Below are 18,204 nucleotides of genomic sequence, written 5' to 3'. Positions count from 1 at the left end.
GTGCCCCACGGATCTGCTCCTCCCGGCAGGAGACAGAGCGCCGAATTGCACGGGCTAATTCGCAGGTGCTTCACGCTCGGTCTCCCCTAAGGACGCCCTTTTGCACAAAGGGATGTACGGACAGGGGAGGAGGGGGCACCTGATTCTGGGGGCAGCGGGAAGCTCAGCCAGAAAGATTGGAGGGGGCGGCAAGAGATAAAACACCTGGAGGCCAGAAGTCAGCCGGTTAGGTTTTGGGGCAGCAGAGATGATGGTGCCCCCGCATGAGTTCAGCAGGTGGAAATAATATGGGGGTGGGCTGAGTGGGCCAGCTCCAGTTCTCTCTCTGGCAAATCTGCCAAGCTCAGAAGTCATTATAGCCCTTGTTTTTCTACTGCTAAGCTTGGTGGATTCCAGTCTACTGGGATGTTGAGTCTTCCCCCCAACACAGGGACATGCTGCCCTCCTTATTTATACCACTTCTATGCTGGTGGTCCTGTCCGTAGGCTTACCATTTAAGACACGACACAAGAGGAAAGAGGATTGGGAGGGAGGAGGAAAGCAGTAGCACATTTGGGCTGTCCTGTCTTTGTTGCAGGTGGTTTTGCTGAGATCGTCCTTGGAGGCTCAGCTCGGGGTGCTAACCTCCAGAATGAAGGGAGAGAAAACAGCCAGGCAAAAAGACTTTTATGTAAATTCACCACACTGCTTCTCTCTCCTTTGCAGGCTTTGACTACAATGTGAAGAAATGCGAAGAGTAAGTAGAAACGGCAGTCAGAGCGTCCACTTTATTCTGTATTCTGCACCCCCTTTGCCAGGGGCCTGCTTAATTTTACCCACCCGGGCATGGACGACAGCCTTTGATTCCAATCAGGACCATCTTGGAAACGCTGTGAGCTAATCTCTAAAAATGGGCAGGTGGAAAGGAGACACTGTTGCTTCCAAAGTAGCACTAAACTCAAGGGCAGAGGCCCATTTTCCTGGGGAATTTTAGAAGCCCATTTTCCTGGGGAATTTTGGAGGCATGGGACCTGTTTGTAATATCCGTTTATTTACAGATACAAGCATTAAATGAGGGTGGGAGGGGAGAAAGGCAGGCTTGTGGACAGTGGGGTACATTCAGCTATGCTTTATTTTGCATACAAAAGGTACACACTGTTTGCCATCTCAACACTTTTCACAGCTAGAAAAATAAAACGTTAGAAACAGACATTAAAACCCCAGATCTGTTCTATTAGCTATCAGTTATAAAAAGCCATTGGTGCTTGTTTAAGCTAGAAGAACCTGGAACAAAAGACTTTGCATGACTTCAGCAATAGAATCTGGAGTTGGCATGGCATTTGACCTCTCTTAATTTTTTAAATTTTCTGCTGTTCCTCTATTGCTTTACCAGGAAGGGCGTGAATCTCAGGGAATTTCCATCCGATGCGGCGGATCTGTCCAACTACAAAAGCGAAGAAATAAGACTGGGTAATTTCCCCCCCAATATTAGACCACGTTTAAGGCAGGCTGAATACCGAAAGATGGTTTTGGGGTGGGTAGGCCATGCTGTGCGTATCTGGATCCCAAACACAGCTGTGCCTGGTTGGGCCTTGAAGGCAAAAATAATAAAGCCACTGCTGAACCACACCTTACCTAAGGCAGGTTCCCTTGCTGGGCAGACTTCAGTGTTTGGTTAGGGAGTGACACCTTTGCCAGGTGAAGACCCAGAGGCGGAAAAAACCTTCCTAGAGCCATTTTTTTCCCTCCAAGTCCTGCTTTCCTGACCATGGAGCTAGATCAACCCACCAACAGAGAGACTTCAGCTTTCCCTGCAGCTAGCAAAATCACACCATCAGGGCTTCTGATCCTGATTCCAAGAGGTGTCCCTGGACAGCAGTGGGGGAACATGGCCTCCTTGAGATTTGGGGCTCCATCCGAGAGCTTCTGGATTCCAGCCCTGGCATATCCCCCCAAACAGCACCTCTGCTTTAGGGCTGGCTGGCTGGCTGGCTGGCTGTCTGTCTCTTTCTTCCTTTCTTCCTTTTCCTTTTCCTTTTCCTTTTCCTTTTCCTTTTCCTTCCTTCCTTCCTTCCTTCCTTCCTTCCTTCCTTCCTTCTGCTAGTTCCAATCAAAACTGCTTCTCAGCCCAGCTCCTTTCTTAATGCAGATTATAAGAACAATATCTTGAAGGAGCAAGCGGAACAGAGTCGGATTCTCCCTGCCAAAAATATTGATTTAGATAAAGGTAAGAGAGTGTTGTAGATGAGGGCTCTCTCTCCCCCCCCCCCCAAACACCCTGCTGTTTGATGGCAAAGGGCAGGTTGACGTAGTATTCAGTTCCAGGTGGAGCTGCATTAGGGTCTTAAAACTGGCTGTCATTCCTATGCCACAGGGAGACATGGGAACTGTAGTTCTTTGGGAGAGGCTTTTGGAATCGCCGAGCATTCTCAGCACAGCCAGCTACAATCCCTGGGGTGCTTTGCAGAAGTCACACTGCGTACAAACTGGAAACTTTCCATGCAACCCGCTTGTACTCCTTTCCTTTTTAGAGACGAGGATAATGAACTGTGGAATTCATAGCTGAGGTCCTGTAGCAAGAACCGGCTCTTGGCTCCACAAGGCACAGAATGGGTTAACTGACAGAGGGGTGCAGTGTTAAAATAGCCGGGCACAGAGAAGGAGGGGATGCCAGAGAAATAGTCCTCCATCCAGTCATCCATCCAGTTTGCCGGCCTTTCCAAAACAATGGGTCATGGCAACCCATAATCGCTGCCAGTTCTCTTCACAGTGGTCTGCCCACCACTGGCAAGATGAAAGGTCAGAGCAGTGCAGCTTTTACTGCATTTCGCCCTGCACCCCATCCCTGACTGGGCTTAGCGTGCCCACCCTGCCAAGGGCACCCAGAGATGGAAGCAGGTCTCTTCCCTTTTCCAGCGGCACAGGCTGTTGATTCCTTGCGCTCCGGACCGTTTTTGCAAGTGAGGATGTTTCAGGCAGGATTGTCCTTGCTCAGCTGCTCCACTTTTTCAACTTCGACCACGATCCTTCTGCAGGCAAAACAAGCTTTCCGGGACTGAACTGTAATCTTTGCCCTTTCCGGAAGGCTGACTGAGTTGTCTTTGAAATGCTACGTTTTGTTTTCATGGAGTTTTGGCCTCTCATTGTCCATTGGTTCCATTTCGTTTTTCTTGACCTTTATTGAATGTTAGACGCAGCTCAGCCTTCCTCATCCGGCTTCCCTGTGGGACATCTTGGACTACAGTCCCCGTGTGCTAAGGATGATGGGAGTTATAGTCTGTCCCAGCTGGCAGACAACAGGTTGGGCAGAACATTTCAGCTTCTTGTAGTCCGTGGGTAGCTTCAGGTGCTTTTAAGATGTTGGAGAAGGGATGCGGTTCACTTGATTTGTTGAAATAAAAAAGACCGTGATGTGTTTTACGGGAATCCTGGCATGGAATTCCAGCTCACTAACTTTGCATACCCTTCTCTTTTTGCTTTCAGATTTCAGGAAGGAATATTGTAAATGAAAGATCAACTTAAAGCTCCTGGCTGGACCAGAAGCCTCATCCAAAATTTAAGCAAACAAGAGAAGCTTCATTTTTTTTTCTTTTCCGTGTTGCTCTCCGTAGACTTTTCTTCCTGTCTTGCGGGCAACAGAAGCTTAGATGGCACTGCAGCCCTACAAGTGCCCTCCAGATGTGCAGGACTACAACCTCCATCATCCTCAGCCGGCTGCTCCAACACATCCAGAGGGCACTTGCAGAAGTCTGTCATTCATACACACCTGGGACTAAGATCCACTGAACTCACTAGCACTTACTTCTGAGTAGGACAGGTGTCAAGTTGTCCTGCTGAATTTTTACCCTTTTTTTTAATCATACATGATGGTTATTTAGGGAGCTGGGATGTCTTTTTTCTTCGGGTGGGATTGCTAGTTCCTCTCCTTTTAAGACACTCCCCACCTTTTCCTTCTAATTACGGTTTGGTTTAATTTGCTTCAGCATTCTGAGTTTTTAAAAATATCCTTCTAATAAGCTGAAAGAAGTAGAAGCTTGACTCGCTGTTACAGAGCAGCTATTGTATTTCTTATTGCTGCAGCATTTATGCATCCCGCTACCCCAACCTCCAAAAGACGGCTTCCTTGACTCGGGCCGGCGTTTGCAGGTCTCGCAGCCTGCCAGCTTTCCTACAATGTAGAATTTTCCGTCAGAAATCTGGGCTGAGGACCCTGAATCGCTCTGTCTTTGCCAAAAGCCGAAATGTTAAATCCCAGACCATTTGAAGTGCTGGGGCTTACTTTAAGTTCCCTTTCTTGAGCTGTGAGGCTGTGGCACCCACTGGGCCTTTGGGGGGGGGGGGGAGATGAAGGGTTAATGAACCAGGTGGCTGGTGTTACCTTTATAAACAGGGCTTCTGAGCTTTGCAACTGCCATTTGAGTCCACAGTGCTAAACTTGACCCCAAGTAGGTGCAGTACCATGGACAGCTCCCTAGTTCCTGTACACTCTGCAGCTTTGGCTATTGGGAGTATAGAAAACAAATGCTGCTCAAAATAAAAGCTGCCACGATAAGGAGCCCCAGTGACACAGGTGTCTCCGGTGACCCCTGATATTACCTTTCCCGGGACTCTGATGCCTGTTTCCATTGCTGGGTGGCTTCTGCACCATTTCAAGCATTTCGTAGCTGGAACAGAAAAATACACAGATGAGGCCTACATTCTCATACCAAAGGCTGCTTCAGGTTGTCCTCTAACACCACTGCACATAATTCACGGCTCAACTCCACTTGCTTAACGGTTTCTTGATTGCTGTCATTGGTTTTCCTCCAGCTTAGGACCCGTGGAGTTCTCGGTCCTTTGGTTAAAGACATCCTAATCAGTCGGCAGGGGATCCCTCGACAGCCGCAGTGAACTGAAAACAGAGCTATGCTTTCTGTCACTGGTCGCTGTCAGGCAGGGTTTGGAGAGCTGTCTCTTGAAGATAAGGCCACGTGGTCAGTTGAGGGTCAGGGAGGGACTTTGGGGGGCAGCTGTCCTGGGCCTCCACTCTGCCAAATGCGCAGAAGGGCACCCAGAGGTAGCGAGACTGGCTTGTCACCTTGTGGCATTGGTTCAGGCGATCAAAACAACCCGCCATGGGTAGATGAAGCCGCAGTCCATCCTGCTACACGGCAGGTGGCTTTGGAGTATTCAAGCTAGGGCTGCAGCTTGGTGGGTCACCTGAGCCTGGCATGGGTGGAGTTTGCATGTGGTTCACAAGCCATCCACAACCCTAAAACAGGCCATGGGTCCTGGGTGGTTTGTGAACCCACTTTGCATATTCCAAGTGGCCGTCTGCAGAGCACTGTGGTTTAAATAACACGATTTGTGCCAATGGGAAGTCAGAAACTACATAATTCTGGTGTGATCGGGGCAAGTCACCCTAGACGGGCCTAGTTTCCAGCTTCTGATGTGCACAAACCAGGCCACTTTTACAAATGGTGTACATAGCCATAGATTTTACTTTTTAACGTGTGAATGTGCTCCATCTTGGACACAGAACTGAGAGCTTGCGTGACTCACACCACAACATGTTGGTGACAGTGGGGTGGGGGTGGGGAGGGACACAAGGGGCGGCAGTGGCTAACGAGCCAAAATCCACGGGGCCACATTGTAAAAAAAAACAAAAAAACAAAAACCCTATTAGCTCTGAACCCCTGGTCAGATTCTGTGCTCATTCCCCAGCATGGGGGTGAAAAACACGAAGAGCAGTGTCTAGACTTAGCTAGTTGCTCCAGTGATTCTAATTCCACATTTCCTGCATCCAACAGGGGCTGGATAAGTGCTCCCTTTCAGCTCCATAGTTTGGTGAAAGGTGCATCCACTGATGGATTGAGCTTCTAGCAATTTTGGAGCAGGAACTGAATGTCGGAAGGTTGAATAAGAACTCTGGCTTTGCATCCCTTTCCAAACCCAGAAGAGGTTGGTTTCTGGCATATGTTTTCAGGCCCTTCCTAAATCGAGACCAACACTTCCCAAACCTAGCAGCTGTTTTGGGAAGAGGGGCTGCAACCAACCCACCATTTTACTTCCCAGTAAAATGCCCGAAGATGGATGCCAAAATTAGAGTTTATCTTCGTCTCCAAGGCTTGTAGCCTAGCAGGAGAGGGGTTTGTGTGTACGTACATCCAAAATTCTTCAAAAGAACTTGGCCCGCCTGCTGTCTCTGTTGGAAGCCAAGCTTGCATTCTTGTTGCTGGCAATAATGGTATTTATGCAATTGGTCTATATGCTCCCTCCCTCCGGCATTTGCTAGTCAAAGATCAAATCACCGAAGCTGCCTGTCCCAAGCTAGTGTATATTTGAACCGAAGTGGCTTATTCATCACTCTCTTGCCACGTTTAAATATTTCCTTCAGTTCGCCCAGAGCTGCAAAACAGCTTAACAGAGGGGGAAAACAAAACCGACTCCACAAGAGGCATTTCTTCCAGTATGGAATTCTTTTAGTATGGAATTCTGGTTCATTGCAGAGGATTCTGGGTACGTGGGGGGTCTGTTTAGAGCAGCCAATTAGATACTGCTAGCGGGGGCAGGTTTGCCTAAAATTTGCACATGCTCATTTGTAGGTGCAATGCTAATTCAGAGAGATGACTGTCATTTAGAACAAAATAAAATATTCCAGTCCAAGTGGGAAACCTTTTACCTTCGTACATTTGTTACCCTGCTTGCTGTGCTAAAGATGGAGTGGTGAGATCGAAGTCTGCTTTTTTATGGTCCTTTTGGACCACAGCCAGGCTAAATGGGCATTGATGGGATTTAAGTCGCAGCTCCCCTTTGCTGGGGATGATGGGACTTGATGTAAGTCCCACCAATCCTGTTTATTGTGCTCTTCTGTGATTGGAAGCCCCCGAACTGGGAGGTACCCAATTATTTAGGGCAGAGGGATGGTGGAGGATGGTCTTCCCATCTCCTGAAGATTTTGGGAGGGGCTTTTTAGCCTGCGGAGGAAACTGTTGTCTGCTCAGTGTAGTGTTCAAATCCTCACTTCGTTATTCTTACTAACCACCCACAGGAACATCTCTGCCCTCCCCAAAAGTCAAATTCCTGACCTTGGGTGAGAGCCAATGTAGTAATTTCTGCCCCACCAGGGAGCACAAGAGTCAGATGTCGGACTCTGAACGGGGAAATCCCAAATATCCCAAAGCCGTCAGGTCTGGATCCAACCCTTTACCTTTAATGGCCAGTCATTCAAAAACAAGACTGTGCCCTGGAGGTCTTGTGTCCAAATTCTGGGGACGCAGTGCGTTCTGTGGCCTTAAACACTTTACCAAGTCAAGATGGAAGGTCCCCCCCTTTCAAAAGTCTTTCCCTTTCCCAGTCAGACTAAAACTTCTAAATGCTCATCCTTGCAAAAAAAAAGAAGCCCCTCCACCAAATCCTGACCTTGTACAGAGTTTTGAATTCGAGGGCTGCAAACAGAGACAGATACTTCGGTTTTCTCTCTTGTGATTACTGCAACACTGATTTCAGAAATAGTGCTGTAAAGGGAACTTTCGAAAAGCAGTGTGCATCCCATTGAGTTGAACCTGACCTCTTCCCAGCGAGAGGACCGTGCTGCAGGCACTCAATAATGATAGGCCAGAATGGGTCATGTGACATCCCCTGACCCAGATGAAAACTTGCTGTAAGCCAGTCCAGCTCATCGTGAGTCAAAGAAAATTCGCTCTCGAAGCAACTTTTCCTGGCAACAGGCTGTCCCCACTTGACTGGACTTGGTATATCAGAGCCCTGTAATTTATTGCACCGAATAAAATAGGATAGTTTTCCTCCAAAATCATGAGGTATCCAGTGCTCTACAGGAGACTGACACATATCTCAAGCTGTTCTGTACCCCGAAAGGTATTTTTCACGTGCAGCAAAGGAATAATTCTTTTTAAAACAGGGAAAGAAAACCCCTGATTTTTGGCCCAGAGTTGTCAGAGCTGCAGTCATTACATTGCCTCTTGAAAGAGTTCCCTTTGTTTGGACACTGTAGCCTGCCGTGTCCTTAAAAAATGGATTATGTGAACTGTCGTTATAACTTAGCTATTCAGAAGAAACAATTTTCCAAGAAAGGAAAAAGGAGCAAAGAAAGGTCTTGGCACAGAAGACGGGATGTGTTCGTTTCATTTTATTATTCATTTTATTCCTCTGCAACTCTGGAATCAATATTCGCTTGTGTGTCCGCAGCCGCATCTCTTTTCCATAGGAGACACGCTTGTTGCCTTGGTAACAAGGTGGACCTCAAGGATCCACTTGGCCGTGGACTCCAGCTCTTGTGGACGGAGTTTTTCCTGACCTTCCAACCCTGAGGGGGTGTTTTCCTGCCTCTGAACTTTCAGAGGCGGGAATGGACTGAGTTTTGCTCTTGTGAAGGCTCATTTGAAAAGGACGGGGGCGGCTTGGAATGTGTAACTCTTACAGTTTTGGGTGAATGCCTCTGTATGAGGGCTTTTGAGGCCTTGGTTGGGTTGGTGGCTCAGTCCCAGCCTGGTGATGAAATTGGGACTGGTTGGAAGGGCTTCCTCCATCACAGCATGGAAGACGAGCAACTCCAGTGTGGACTGCTTGTGTCAGGCTCTTGGGGGCCCTGGTGGAGCGGGATTAGGCCCAGTGCAAGGCTGAGCGCCAGCTGGGAGCACAAAAAAGGGCTTGCTCAACCCTAACCCTACAGCGCCAGAAGTCTTTGCGTTCCTGATCTGGCATCTGCCTCCTGTCCCTCCCCAGGCCTGACTTCCTTCCCCGCTGGGCTTCCTACATCTTGCCCAGTTCTCCATCACTCCTGCGTGGGACCACAAAGCCGACAGTTTGTCACGACTGAGGACAAGACTTTTATAGAGCTGTTTCTGGCTTCCAGTTGGCCTTCATCGGTGCACTGGTCCTCACCCTGCAAGAGCCTGCAGTTCTGATACCGACTCTGCAAGCACTCGCAAGATGGGCCAAGCTGCCTTTTAGAGCAGGCCATTTGGGGGAGCCAAATCACTGCAGATCCTAATGGGTTGTATAGAGACCCAGAATCTGGGCTCCTGCCCTGCCCTTGTTTGGCTAGCAGAAAACTAGCAGTAAGCATCTTGGAAGCCCCCAACTGTGGAGCTGCTAAAGGGCCTGGATCTCCGTTCTTTGGAAAAGCTGAAAACAGATACAATTATACAGCTTCCTGCCGAAAAGTTTGCTTTCACACTGTCTGCATTTAGGGGCTTGTCACAGCCTGATATGTTCTTGCAAACCCACAGCAAAAATGAAACTTCGTGTTCTCAAAATAACAAAAATGTTCTTTGAATCAGAGCAACCACATACTAGAAATCAGGCAGTGTGAAACCTAAATCTTCACCATCTTCTCAATTAAAAGAGGGAGAAGAAGGGAAGGGAAAGGAAAGGAAACCCAGGTGCTGCTCTTCACTACAAATTCGGGCAGAAATGAAGTTCCGGATAGTACAAGATAGTTTTTGCTGTCGTGTAGCAGCCAGCTGGAATGGAAAACTGCCCAAGGAGAACAAGAAAAGGAATGAGACTGATGGAATCTAAAAGTCTTTGTAAGCCGTTTGCAGTGACGATTAAAATATATCATGAAAGATACAAATGCATTTATAGGCATCATTGCTGCTGATTTGAAAACCAAATGCTTAGACTACCGTAATTAACTGAGAAACTGACCAGCGGACTGACCCCCAGCACTTTAACGGGTTCCTGAAACACACTTCCCGCTATGCGGGGAGGGCATCCCATAATCGCAGGTTGCAGGGCGGTTTGTGCGATGATTCAGACATTGCTTGCTTGTTTGTGCAATGAATCACACAGGTCTGCAGAGGGAAGGGCGATCGGCCAGGCAGCCCAGAGCTCAGGCCTCTGGGACTTGATGTGCTGACCTGCTTGGCTCAGTGGCTGTTCAGGAGCCGATGCCCATGTTTCAGCACTGCAGCATGGGGGTGTGCAGGCAGGTCACAACCCCACCCCACCCCCCCATTTCATAAACCTGAAACTCTTCTATGTGATCCCCCACCCCCTCCAAGTCCAATTTTGTATTCCAGGAAAGGAGCAATCTTTCCAACCAGGCATTAAAAAAATATGCGTCACTCAATACTTTCATACTGCAGTGCATTTCAGGTTGTGTTGTGATTGATTGTCGTGCACCTCCCAGGGAACTTTGTCTGTTGGGCAGCGTAGAAGTTAAATAGCAACTCACGAGATTTGTATGGATCTCTAGCGCAAACCCTTTGCCACCCGTCCTCTCATCCTCTGAGACTCTCCAGGCAAAATGACTCGGTGGAAAGATTCTCATTTCTGGACATTGTGGTGTGCCTAGGAGCTCCCCGGCATTTAAAGGTTCTCGGCTTCCTTGTTTTGAGGCAATGGTTTTGCTTCCCCTCAGTGGCCAACAAGCTTATTACAAGCTATGTAGGGATTGTAGGCACATAAGGTTTGCAGGCGGCAGCTTAACTTTTTTCAGTACCTGGGGGTTATGATGTAGCAATACGGAGATGGTGTTCCTGAGCACGTGTGGCGTGCATTCCATTAAGATGGCCAAAACGGCCCTGCAGGGTTGCCAAGAAAATGTTCCTGTGTGCACTGGTGTTGCTGGGAACCCATTAGAGACCCCAGCGAAATCACAGTTCAGGATCCTTGGGCGTGTGTAACCTCAAGGAAGTGTTCAGAAAGCATTTCCCTATTTTAAAATTAGCTTCACTGTACCTGGGTTTTTAAAAAATGGATTATTACTTATCCACAGTGGAAGAATGTTAAAGATTTTAAAGAACTTCACAAGGAAGAATGCAGGTTTATGTTTTCTGCAAATGTATGTTATGAGACCAGAGGTGTAGTTTGGAATGAAACCCAACATCTTCAAAAGAGAATTGCCACTTTTCCTTCTGGCTGTCTCCTCCTCCGCTGTCCCGTGCACCTTTCACAGAGAATTATGCACCCTTTCCTGACCAGTTTCCTCCATTTTTATTTCTCATGTTCCGTTCAACAGATCGTTAAACAGATTTTTAAAAAGCAGGGAAATCAACCTAGAGAAAGACAAGTGTGGTGTTCGCAGCACTGTTTCTGACCATCCTGTTGGAAGGGCAGATGGCAATCATTAAAAAGATAAAATACACCATAAAATGAGAAAACTGCACAGGAATGGATACATAGAAAGGATGTGTAAAAACAGCTGTCGGAACCTAAAACCAAAGTCTCTAAAATGGTGTGTGTGTTTATATTTGACATGTGTTTGCACCTGTCCTAAAGCTCTTCGGTCTAAAAGAAACAGTCTGCTAGAGGAAATGCCTGTATCTATAACCTCATTTGTTTGACAGTGTGGTCTACTGGTTAGACTCTTAGACTGGGACTTGGGAGACTTGGATGTAAATACTCACTTGGCTATTACACTTGTTGGGTGACTTTGGGGGCCCATCACAGACCCTCAGCATAGCCTACCTCACCAGGTTGTTGTGAGGATACAACTGGAGAAGAGCAGTACTTTGCAAGCTGCTTGAGGTTCCTTGCAAGAGGAAATGAAGTGGGGGGGGGAAGGGCTGTGTGGTGCAATGGTTAGAATCCTGGACTGGATCTTGGGGAGATCCAGGTTGTAGTTCCCATGCAGCTCACTCCGTGTTTCTGGCTCAGCCTGCCTCTCTGGGTTGTGAGGATACATTAGGGGACAGGAAAAGCAGGAAAACCGCCGCGAGTTCCTTGCAGTGGAGGAAAGGCGCGATATGACTCTAATCAATAAAGAAACGGATGGCTGAAAATGACGGGGAGGAAAGCCTAGACGGAGAAGGAATTTTTCCAGCGGGACACGCGGCATCGGCGAACACCCGCCCCCCTCCCCCCGGTCCGGCACAAAAGCCCCATCCGCTTTTGCACGGGACCAGCCCAGGGGTCGGGAGGGGGGGCGGAATTTCCACCCAGCCAGGAAAGCAGGAAGAGGGAGGGGTGATCATCACATGACCGCCTCGGAAACCCCGCATCGATTGGTGCAGAGAGAGGGCTTGCGCTGCTTTTGCACCTCTTTCTGGAAGCCCCCTCCCCACCCCTTGCGCGCGTATCCTTGCAGCCCCTTTGCGACCCCCCCCCCCCAAAAAAACCAACCAGCCGCAACACCACCCCGGCTCTGCGCGCGTGCGCCATGGCGCTGCGCCTTCGCCAAGCGAAAGGCGGGCGCGTTCCCTTTAAACTGCGTGGGCGGGGAGGGGCGGCGGGCGGGGGCATTTTTTTTTGCTCGCCCTGCACAGCTGGGGCTCGTAGAGGAGGCTCCTAATTTGCTATTTAAGCAGGACAGCGGGGAGCGCTCGGGTTTGGCTCCCTCTTCCCCCGCGCCTCCTGCCCAGCTCTCCAAATCCTTCCCGGCCGGCCGAAGGACCGCCAGCTCCGCTCCGCCTTCGCCTCCGCTCCGGTTCCAGCGTTGCAACATTGATGCTCGGGCGTGTAACCCCGAAAGGCTGGTTTCTCCTCCGGTTTGGCTGCTCCGGGGGCGCGGGCGCGGGCGCGAGCAAGAAAGGTGCTTTCCTTTGTGCGCGGCCGGGTCCTGCCCGCCGCGAGGAGGGTCGCCTCTGGATGCGGCAAGCCCCCAGCCCCCTGGATCGGGGAGGATGCGTTCTGGCGAGCCCGTGCCAAGCTGTCCTTCTCCGTCTGAGCAGCTAGGGAGCGGTGTGGGGCCCGGCCTCGGTTCCGTGCCTGGATCCCTCCGGTAGCAGTGACATCTCCCTTCCTGTTTGGAGGCGAGCCTTGCCTCGCGCACCGCGGGATCCCAGGGACTGGCACCTTGAACTTGGCCTTGGGTTTGTGCCCGCCACCCCTTTCTCCTCCTCCTCCTCCTCTTCCTCCTCCCCCCTTTTCCGCCCCCCTGCTTTCTCGTGTCGCTCCTCCGCTTGGCCAAGCGCGCCTCTCCCCCGTTCCCCTCTCCCCCCCCTCCACCCCGGTTCCTTCTTCCATGGCGGAGACAAAAATCATTTATCACATTGACGAAGAGGAAACCCCTTATTTGGTGAAATTGCCCGTCTCTCCGGAAAAAGTGACTTTGGCGGATTTTAAAAATGTCCTCAGCAACCGGTCTGTGCATAGCTACAAATTTTTCTTCAAGTCTATGGATCAGGATTTTGGGTAAGTTGGCATTCTCCTCTTTCTGCCCATTTTTCGAGAAGGTTGTTTGCAAACTAAGCCCCCTTCCTGGTTTTTCCCCGGCACGAGTGTCTTGTTCACAAGTCTGTCTTGTCCGCTGGGGTTCAGGCACCTCCGTCTCTGCCCCAGCACCTGTTTTCTCCCCAGAAGGGCGACACCGTATGTCATGTCAGCTGTGAAAATGGGGACTTCTTCCTGGCTTGGGAGCGTCCTGGCTCTTTGGGAGCTTGTATCTGAAATGGGCGACTTTCTGGGTGGTGGAAGGAAGCTGTGGCTGAAATGGTGGGTGTTTACCCTTCCCACTTTCCCCTCCGTGGCTTTGATCAGATGAAATGGAGAAGGGGGTTGTTAGCAGGCCAGGAAGCCAGCGTGGTGTGTTGCCCTGGAAGATGCAAGCCCTGCCGGGGAATAAGGGCCAAAATTGGGCTCGGTGGACTGGGTTGTGTTGGGGGCTTCCCCGGCGTGGCACCCTATGGGGAATGGGCGCATGGATGCATCTGTGATGGCCCTACATGGCAAAGATGCGTGAAGTTCCTGAAGTGGTCGGGGTGAGGGAGGAAACCTCCTCACCTGTCCACGCAGGTAAGAGGCACTGTGGCTGTGCTTTTCCGGAGACTGTGTTGCCAGCAGGGCTGTGAGTTTGATGGTAGCCTGCTGGAGGTAAGCTCGATTTGGGGAGATGCTCAGTAGGACCCCCCCCCCCATGGGCATGTTCCCCAGAGAAGCTTGGTTGCTGTGGGCCTCCGGTGATTTTGGGGTACACGCATCAGGGCCTGCGACAGAGACTGCCTTCTGGGATTGAGGTTGTGTGTGTGTTTTTAACGGGCAAGGGGGTTGCATTTGGGGGGTGTCAGGGGTCCTTTCTGTCTCACCTCCTGTAGTGCTACCTAAGCAGAGATGATGCGGGGGAGTCCCCTCTTAAATGCAGGTTGCTAAGGAAAGCGGGGTGCGTGCATTGGCAGATCGTTAGCTCTAAGGCTGGGCGGGGGGGGGAGGTATGCCAGGAGGCTCTGGGTGTGTTTGGCTTCCCCCAGCTGCCCTTCTGCCTGCACCATCGAAGGCCTAGGAAGTGCCAGATGATGTCCGGACTGGGGGAGGGGCACCGAGAGGGCTGATGGGTGGGCCAGGTGGGTTCTCGTGCCACACCAGCCCCCAGAATGGACTGCATCTCTGGAAGCACCAGGCGTCTTCGTTTTGGGTGGTGCCCTGTGATGGCACAGAGGCGAATCGAGGGGTTTCGTATAATCTGGGGAGGAGATGAGCTTTTGAATGAAGGGGGGCTATTCGGAAAGGTGGTGTGGGGAATACACCTGCGTTCAGGTGGTTCCCAGGTATCCTTCTGGCCCCTGGATATGCCAGGAGACCGATGCAGGTACTGTGTTCGTAGAAAGCCATGTCTTCTGTACCCTGGGGGGTGCCTGTGTCCCGTGGTGGCCACGTACGTAGTTGGAGTCCCTCTCCTTCCCAATAATTTGCTTGGAATGGCCTGTCCCAAGACTTCCCTTGCTGTTTGGGTGGCAGGAGAAAAAAGATTATTTGTTTATTATGTTGACTCTATTTGTATCTCGCCTCTTTTCCTTCCAAGGAACTCAAGATGGTTTACATAATTCCCCTCCTCCTCCTCTTAATCTATCCTCACACAGCAACAACAACAACCCTGTGAGGTAGGTTGGACTGAGCGGCCGTTCCAGGCCCAAAGTCCTCCCCCAGTTGACTCCATGGCTGAGCAGCAGCTCAAACCTGGAGCTTCGAGATCTCCCTGCTGCATCACAGCGCTTTAAAGAAGTGCTAGGCGTCTGTCTTATTAGGAAAAATGATTCGGGTTTCACAACAGAGCAAAGAGATCTCTCTTGTAAGGAGAGAAGGTTTTAGGATCCCTCTGTGCCTTGGGCTACTAATTCTTATTGGGGTGGCCAGCCTGGGCATCAGAGTGAAGGTGAAAGGTGCATATTGAATATTCACAAGGGCACCCCAAATTCCCTTCTTGCAGAAAACTAGGCTTTTGTCTTTACACCTGACACGCTAGCTTTCCGAATCCCTTTGCATGGAGAATCTGTAGCTGATCCAGTTTGTAAAGTGTAAATCACGCCTCTGTTTGCTTCCAGGTGGGGAATTTCCTCTCTCTTTTACCTACTGGGATCCCCAAACTTTATGGGAAGAGGGTGGGAGCTGACATGTTGGGAATTTTGGGAGAGTGTTGTGGGTGCTGTTGCAAAATGGCTGCCATGGTGGGATGGGCCAGCTGCAAAGCACCCCTTTCCAAGAAGGCCGGAGGTGAGGCAAAGGGGGGGAAATTGACGTGCCCAAGGACATAATCAGAAGGCAAAGGCTGGGATTTTGCTCTGGAACACAAAACGTCTGATTCGAACCCGCATAACGAGGGAGCTGGAGCACAGCCTCTTGCTTTGAAGGATATTAATCTCCAAGTTTTAAGGTTTGTGGTAAAGCGACCGATCTTAAGAAATAAAATTAAATGAGGATGCGCAGGGAGCTTGGGGGCCACCACGAAAAAGCTGTTCAGGCCCAAATGTTCTGCATGAGAGACCCCAGTCCTATTTGACCTTGGGTAGCCAGGGACGCCTCCCTAGCCTTTATTTCCCCCACCTCACCCATAAAATTCCTTCATGGGTGCCAAGCCAGGAGGGGCAGAGGAGGCCACAGCTAATCTGTGTTACCAGGTTTCCATGGAAGAACATCACACACATCTTTCTAACTTTGGGCAATATGGTCTCTGGTTCTTTGCTTCAGCACATAATTTATGCAAATCCCACCCCCAAGCGGCAGTTCTGGCCCTGAACTTAGTTGGCTTTAAAAAAAAAAAAAAGAAGGGACCCTCACTCAACGAACCCATCCATTAATGCTGCTTCATGTTTTTCTGCGAAGGGTGGCTTGTTATAGTAATACCATTGCAAAGTAATATACCTCACCTTTACTTGCTGGGTCCTTTACTTTCACCTTGTCTGGCAGGTGACGCTTGTCCTCTGTTGGAAACGGTATACTGGGCTGGAGGGCTCTTTGATCTGACTTGGGAAACGCTTGTTTTCTTCTAAAGTGAATTCATGTGGCAACCTAAGTTGCAAGGGTGCATGCGTTCATTCTTGCTTGTTTTCTCAGCTTTCCTTCTTCTATAAACCACTTTGAAATTTGTTTCAAGTAAGAGTTGGTTTGTAAATATTGGCAATGAATAAATAAGGCAAGACTATGTAGCGGGTGAGTCTTTTGAACTCTGAGGAACCTGTCTGCTGGGTTTTGCACACATTTTCAGGAAAGAATACCCCTCCACACACTTTTTAAATGCCGTCACGCATCTGTTTTTGAAATTTAATAACCTCTTGGTAATACAGCCCCCTCCTTTCCGAGTGGCGTTGCTTGTACCTGTGTCTATTTTTGGCATACTAAACTCAGTGTTGTGTATCGCTTACGAAAGGTCAGACGAAGTGGCGGGGAAGGCAACGCAGCAAATCTTTGGAACATGGCTCATTGTCCGTATCAGATTGGTGAAGCATTCTGAATCCTGAGAAATTATTATTTTTTAAATCTCCAAATCAAGTTTCTAGCCCTTCAGGCTGCAAAAGGTGGCCTTGGGAAGGTGTGCCCAATTCCGGGTGAAGCTGCCATGCCTGACCCAGGGAAAGGGACGGCAGCTCAGGAGCCAGGCATGAGTTTGTGTGTATGGAAGGGGCTGCTTCATCCCCAGTATTTCCCATTTTAAAGGGGTTTTGTTGCAGGTAAAGGTGGGCCCAGGTGGCAGATTTTCTGTGTCATCTGATCCAGTGAATGGAAGCGAGTTAATTTGTGCATTTGGGTAGCATTTCCAAAATCTGCTAAGGAAATCTGTGCCAATCACACCTGCCCACTTTCCTTGCAGTTCATGACAAATTTTAGAAAATGCCCACGCTGCAATCTGACGTAGAAACGAAAGCGTGTGAGTTGTCTTGAATCACACCCGACAAGTCAGCGGCAGCACGTGGCTGGCAAACTGGAATTCGGAGCAGGATTTAAAGATGATTTCTTAAAAAATCCACTAGATTTTCATCTCCTGATCGGGTTCCGCACAGATCCTTAGTTGCAGGTGCTGGAAAGAATTGCTTTTACTTGGGGAAAACAAGGCCGGGTTAGATGGATAACCAGAAACAACATTGTCGTCTTGTGTACATGTTTTACCGCTTCTCTTTATTGCAATCAGTCAGCTAGGTGAAGCCCCTGCCAGATGTGTTGGGACACCTGCCTTCATCATTCTCACTGGCTGTGGATGGTGGGAATTGGAGTCCAGCACACTGGGGAGACCAATAGTTTGGGGAAGGCTTGACTTAAGTTTTTCGGGCAGCAAAAAGTGCTTAAACTCAGGGCAAGGGATCTGTTTCCCTCCAGAGGGTCAGTGACTCCATCCTGCCTGAGCCAGTATGCCTACTGGTCAGAGGGGGTGGGCATTGCACTCCAGCGTCCCAGGTTCCCTGTGTCTGGCTTTAAAGAGCACCAAATCCCTCCTGGCTAAATGAGAGCAACTCTAAAACTCATCCAGAGAATGACTGAGCCAAGCAGTAAATGTCGTCCCGTCGTCCTAATGGCAGAGGGAGTTAGAAAGAGGCTTGTGGGGTAGAACTTGCGCCGGCCACCATAAATGTAGAGACCGAGGGTCTGACTCATTGCATCCATGTGCTTGAGCTGGAATGCTGCTGGGATTCCGGAGGCCTGCCAGGGAAGTGGGGAGTAGAGGGGGAAGCGGTCCTCGCCTCCCCTCTTTGAGGTTTTGCTAGGCCAGCTTTTCAGCTTGCTTAGCAAGGGTGGTTTGGAAGGGAAGGGAAGGGAAGGGAGGCTGGAGAAGCTGCAGGGAAAATGTTGTCCTGCCCTGTCCTTCCCTGCTCTCTCAGGCGCCCGCTTTCCCCCTCGCTGAGGTTGCTTTTTCTCTCTGTCTTTGCCACTCGGGGATCATGGGATGCCCTTCTCTAGGCTGCCCACAGCCTTGGAGGGGGGGTTCCCTAAAATGCTGCAGTCCCAGGCAAGATCTAGGGGCCAAAGGCTGGCTCCCTGGCTGTGGGAGCTTGGTTTTTCTGCTGCGTTTCCTTCCTGGTCCAGCTCTCCACCGAACTGCTCTCCAAGTCAGTGCTAAGTGCTAAGCAAACATGT

General features: G+C 49.9%; 2 protein-coding genes across 6 annotated transcripts in view; both read left to right on the top strand.

Annotated features, from left to right (window-relative positions):
* The window catches only part of MXRA8 (matrix remodeling associated 8), a 30,244-nt gene extending 26,408 nt beyond the window's left edge, over positions 1-3,836 (top strand). For both annotated transcript variants that reach the window (XM_044445252.1, XM_044445251.1), the window contains exons 7-10: positions 706-736; positions 1,373-1,449; positions 2,129-2,206; positions 3,463-3,836. In XM_044445252.1, the coding sequence (XP_044301187.1) occupies positions 706-736; positions 1,373-1,449; positions 2,129-2,206; positions 3,463-3,488 (212 nt within the window). In that variant the 3' untranslated portion in view covers positions 3,489-3,836. The remainder of the gene's footprint in view (positions 1-705; positions 737-1,372; positions 1,450-2,128; positions 2,207-3,462) is intronic.
* Positions 3,837-12,245: 8,409 nt separating this feature from the next.
* Positions 12,246-18,204, top strand: part of DVL1 (dishevelled segment polarity protein 1) — a 71,390-nt gene continuing 65,431 nt past the window's right edge. For all 4 annotated transcript variants that reach the window (XR_006416197.1, XM_044445279.1, XM_044445281.1 and 1 more), the window contains exon 1: positions 12,246-13,059. Coding sequence is in view for 3 of the 4 variants with exons in the window: in XM_044445279.1 (XP_044301214.1) it covers positions 12,890-13,059 (170 nt within the window). In the remaining variant the exon portion in view is untranslated. The remainder of the gene's footprint in view (positions 13,060-18,204) is intronic.

Source organism: Varanus komodoensis, unplaced genomic scaffold (assembly GCF_004798865.1).
Source record: "Varanus komodoensis strain SLA01 unplaced genomic scaffold, ASM479886v1 scaffold48, whole genome shotgun sequence".
Taxonomy (NCBI): domain Eukaryota; kingdom Metazoa; phylum Chordata; class Lepidosauria; order Squamata; family Varanidae; genus Varanus; species Varanus komodoensis.
Note: the sequence above shows the minus strand (reverse complement) of the source record. Positions and strands in the feature narration are given on the sequence as shown.